This window comes from Zeugodacus cucurbitae, chromosome 5 (assembly GCF_028554725.1).
Source record: "Zeugodacus cucurbitae isolate PBARC_wt_2022May chromosome 5, idZeuCucr1.2, whole genome shotgun sequence".
NCBI lineage: Eukaryota > Metazoa > Arthropoda > Insecta > Diptera > Tephritidae > Zeugodacus > Zeugodacus cucurbitae.
In genome coordinates this window covers 26,341,862-26,347,263 of record NC_071670.1, presented here as the reverse complement: position 1 = coordinate 26,347,263, position 5,402 = coordinate 26,341,862, and the positions used below count along the sequence as shown (strand labels likewise).

General features: G+C 37.7%; 1 protein-coding gene across 1 annotated transcript; it reads left to right on the top strand.

The window, feature by feature from the left end:
• The first annotated feature begins 683 nt into the window (after positions 1–683).
• On the top strand, positions 684–3,485 carry LOC105218978 (frizzled-4). Its single transcript, XM_011194875.3, has 3 exons — positions 684–1,968; positions 2,024–2,292; positions 2,352–3,485. The coding sequence occupies exons 1-3, from the start codon at positions 1,010–1,012 to the stop codon at positions 3,050–3,052; spliced, it is 1,929 nt and encodes a 642-aa protein (XP_011193177.1). The 5' UTR covers positions 684–1,009; the 3' UTR covers positions 3,053–3,485.
• Positions 3,486–5,402: the final 1,917 nt, after the last annotated feature.

Sequence of the window (5,402 nt, the reverse complement as noted above, 5' to 3'; positions counted from 1 at the left end):
AATGCACTATTGTTTGCTGTCTTTAACATTATTCGAGAAAGAGATCTCTGAAGACGCCTATACTTTTACAAAATGAAAAGTGTAGGATTCGTCAAACTTGGTAAAAGCTCTTGAGCTTTTTATAAATTACATAAAAAACTTATATTAGTATTAAATGACGATTTTGATTCTTGTCACCTTGGACCCGATGGTTTGAAATGCCGATTCAATAGGATCATGACATATTTTGTTTTAAAAATGTTTAATAAGGAGGCAACCACGTATCATTTCAAGCTTATACAACTTTTGTGTACTTCCAAGCTTTGTAATTCAAAGTATTTTAAATATAATTGTTTGTAATAATTTAAGTAAAAACTAGCAAAAATGGATTTTTTGCTATTTTTGTGCCAGTTAAGTTTCAATAAATGTGGCCAAAAATAACGTACCACAGAGAAGTACTTGTATGAGAGATGTATTTTATTCTCACCACTTATGAAATATCTCATCTACATTTAATATTTTTTTTGCAATAATATGGCACACATTGATGTTAAAATATTCTATAATTGAAATATAGTATAAATAAATAATTTCGCTTTATATAAGGCATAAGGCGTAAATGAAGTACTCAATATATACAACACTGCGTTTTTCCAAGATGGCGGCTATCTTAACACCGAGAATTCCCCACGAATAAGGTTTTTTACTGTAAGTACTGTGCTGTGTTCGGTCTACTGTGGTTCATAGTATGGAGAATACACAAAGTTGTAGCATTTTATTTTTTAATGGAATTATTTATTGTTATTTCATATTATCACTATTTAAATTTGATTCACACAGACATTAAGACGTAATAAGCTACTGAAAAAATGTGCATTTGTCTCCATTGAAAAGAATATATTTTTTATTATAAATAAATCCGTGAAAGTTCATTTACTTATGCATTGAAAATTGCATTATGCTTCAAATTTGCTGAGTTTGCACGATGTCAAAACAATAAGAATACACTATTCTTTGGTTCAATTCTATAATGTCTGAAATATTACGTTATTGGAAATATAATATCATATTTATGGTATTAGTTTGTTCAACAAGTGGTGAATCCCTTGCACTGCGACAATGTGAACCAATCCGTATTATTATGTGTCGTGGCATTGGTTATAACGAAACTTCCATGCCTAATTTAGTTGGCAATGAACTGCAGTCTGACGTAGAATATACTTTGCAAACCTTTGCTCCTCTTATTGAGTATGTATGCAGTACTCAACTGAAATTGTTTTTATGTGCTGCTTACGTACCTTTATGCACGCCGAAAGTCCCTCTTCCTATTGGACCGTGCAGAAGCTTATGCGAAAGCGTTAGAATGCGTTGTCACCCTGTTTTACAAGGATTTGGTTTTCCTTGGCCACCAGCACTAGACTGTAACAGATTCCCAAAAGAAAATAATCATGAAACAATGTGTATAGAGGGACCAGGAGAGACGCAAATACATGGAAGAGATAAAGAAATTTTTGCAGGAGCGGTAATAAATAAAGTGCATTCTTCATCCGCGGTATTGGAATGTCCTGGCCTATCAAAATCGCATATGTATGTAAAACTATACCGGTATGGAAGGTGTGCTCCTTTATGCGAAGCTGACATATTATTTGGTCAACATGATAAACATTTGGCAGAACTATGGGTTGCCACATGGACATATGCCGAAGTTTTTATGGCATTGATTGCAATATTGTGTCTTATTTTAAATCATAATTCCAAAAGAAATTACAATCAGAAATGGATAAACGTTCTTACTCCCTTTGTATGGTGCCATTTCATGGTTGCTTTAGGTTGGACTGTTCGTTTTATAGTGGGTAGAACGGCAGCATCGTGTGGTTATGATCCGCAACTTCCTAATGTTCTTCTTTTACTTGTTGACGGACTTTCAAATGCTTCCTGTGCAACAACATTTTTGCTTCGATACTATTTTTTTATGTCTTCTTGTGCTTGGTAAGTTAATTTGAAAAATATTGAGAGCCTCTAAAAAAAGAGTAATCAATTTTAGGTGGGCAATACTTTGTCTTACATGGCATCGGGATGTGCGTCGTATCAACCCAGAAGATTTGATGTGTTTATCAGTTGAAACATCCGGTACATATACTGACGTGAATCAATGTGAAATCAGGAGAAGGCGTCAAACAAATAGTGATAAACGAAATGCAAACTTGACTATAATGCAAAGCAATTTGGCAAATTTTATAGCCTGGGGACTTCCAGCATTTCAGACTGCAGTAGTAATAGTAGCGAGACTTGTGGATGCTGATGAACTAATAGGTAAACGATTTCCGTAGTTCATAGTAATATATTTATTGTAATTTATATTTAATTTTCAGGTGCTTGTTTCGTTGGAAATCAGTCAGATAGAGCTCTGCAAATATTGGTAGCAACACCACTGTTTTGCTATTGGATTTTCGGCTCCATGAACCTTGGTTCGGGTTATTTAGTATATCGTCGCTATAAGACTTTATTGAAAAATCCGCTAACACCCATGTTGAAGCAACAACTAGAGGCTAAGTGTCCAAGCTACGATTTTGGAATGTTCTTGTTCATATATTCTATTCCATGTGCTTTTATTTTGGTCTCTGTGATCTACGAATTTGTCAACATCGATATTTGGCTTAATGTACCACCTTATTTTGTCGCAACCGAGGGTTTTACAACACCAATGTGGTCGTTCATGACTAAAGCACTTATGGAAATAACGTTGGGAATTATATGTTTTGCATGGGTTATAGGACCTAAAATATCTGTATTGTATAAGCAACATTTAGAGCTTCGAAATTCCAATGGAAATAATCGAAATAAGAATTACATTTGCAGTGCAGTATCTTATCAAAGTGTGCGACCTCCGGGAAATGTATATTCACAACAGCGTGTTCCAGGTAGTATTTCAATGAACCAATTATCGAAATACTCCCACAATAAAATTGTTACACAAAATAACCAACATTTCAAGCCCTTGCATAAAAATCGCTATCCTATAAGACCACATAAAATGTATCTGGAATGCCGTGGAGACGAAACTATACTATAAATATTTTTAATCAACTTGCCTCAAACTGTGTAACCATAAGACTGTGATAGACGTAACAGTATAAAACCTTTTTAATTTCTGGTTAAAGGGAACAATTTAGATTATATTGCATTATTGCTTAGAAAAACACGTACTTACTTTATCATTTCTTTTAAAAAGTGCCATTAATTTTAATTCAAATTGTATTCTTATAAATTGATTGTATTGCTGCATAAAGTAGATTTTAAGATATAAGATGTTGACTTAATACCTGCCTTGCCAACGCAGTACATGCAAGTCTTTGTCTAAAGCAACGACTATAAAGTTTATATGTAACAAAATCACGCAACTTTAACTTTTACAGAAATATATAAATATTTAACTGTCTATTTATAATATTTGTATGTGCCTAAATTAATCAATTTATGATTAAATAAAGAAATCAAAAATTCAACTTTGGAACTTCTCTAACTCGAATCACCATAATGCAAAAAAAACTTCGAGTTAGAGAGACTTCGAGTTATAGAAATTTTCATTAAAACATAAATTTTTCAAAATGCTTTACCCACAGTTTTAGTTATTTACTTCGCAAAAAGTTTTAATTAAATGCATTAAATCATGTATTCTGTTGTTGTTGTTGTAACGGTTATCTATCCCTGCCTGAAAAGAAAAGCTTAAGTCTAGTTGTCGTCGAAATCATCTAACGGGAGGCCCAGGAAACGTGCTGTTTCGACAGGGTTGGACCAAAGGGAGAGGGGTGTTAGATGAGTAGGGTTCATTGGGCATACAAAGAGGTGGTTAGAGTCATGCGGGGACATGTATTTTGTATGTCGGGGTTCAGTCTGGATAAGTAGGAGTTTAACCTGCTACAATATCCAGATCGAAGCTGCGCAAGGGTCACTGTGGTTTCACGTGGCAACTCGAGCTCTTCGTCTGCAATAGGTGGTGGTTTGGTTCCAAGGACGCCATTCACCGGAAGGGAGTCAATGAAGGTGTTAATAGCTCCACTGTGAATGGCGTTTAGAGCGTGTCTAAAACTGTTTGCGTCCGCAGTTTGGTCGGTATAGGGGTTAAGTTCGTCGACGTAATGAAGGAGCGATCTCTTGATGCACCTGGGGGGCGGTTCTGCTTCCAGCAAGTGACTACAAGGGTGATTTCTACGAAAACACCCGAGTAGAAACTGCTTGGTAAGCAGTTCATTATGCTCCTTAATAGGCAGCATAATGGCCTCACTATGTAGTGTGTCATTGTGACATCAAGAGACATCCTGTTGATGTGCGGAGTGCAGTGTTCTGGCACGCCTGTAGCTTCTTCTGCTGCGTGTCACTGCATCCAGGCGACCATACCGGTGCTGCGTAATTTACGACCGGCCGGCCGGCCGATAGCCTTGTAAGTGGCCAGCAACGTTTCTTTGTCTTTTCCCCAAGTGCTACCGGCTAGCGACTTGAGGATTTTGTTGCGGCTCTGTACTTTAGTGACTATCGCAGTCGTGTGTGGAGTGAAGGAGTGCAGACTGTCGAATGTAACTCCCAAAATTTTGGGGTTATTTACTGTCGGAATTTGTAAGCCATCGACATGAATGTTAAGACTTAGTCTGTACTCCTTCGTCCAGTTGATAAAAAGGGTCGCCGTGGATTTAGTGGGTGCGAGTGCCAGGCTCCTCGCAGAGAAGAAGCCAGAAAGTTCGGGGAGGTAGCTGTTCACTTTCGAACACATGTCATCGATGCCAGTGCCCGACGTCATTATCGTACAATCATCTGCGTAGGAGGTAACGGAAATTCCCTCTGGTGGTTGAGGAAGTTTGGAAATATAGGAATTAAACAGTAACGGGGAGAGGACACCGCCCTGTGGAACCCCTTGTTTAATTTTACTAAGTTTTGATGTTTTACCTCTAAATAATACCGATGATTGTCGACCGCTCAGGTTGTTCATAATACATCTCTTCAGCCCCGGAAAAAGTGTAGTTTGTTCCACGTCTTCTAGAAGCGTTGTTAGGTTGACCGTGTCAAAAGCTTTTGACAGGTCCAACGCTACTAAGACGGTTCTCTTACAGGGTGGTTTCTGATTTAGACCATGAACTATCTGGGCGTTTATGACGCTAAGTGCTGTGGTGGTACTATGCACTATACGGAAGCCGTGTTGATGTTTAGCTAGGTTCAGGTGGTATGTGAGTGTCGGGAGCAGTAAGGCCTCAAATGTCTTCACTACTGGGGAAAGGAGAGTTATCGGGCGATAGGACTCACCTTGGTTGGCGGGTTTCGCAGGTTTCAGTAGTGGAACCACTCTTCCGATTTTCCACATATCGGGTATTTTAAGAGTGGTTAGCGACAAATTGAGTACCTTGGCGAGAAATTCTACTCCCGTTGAACCT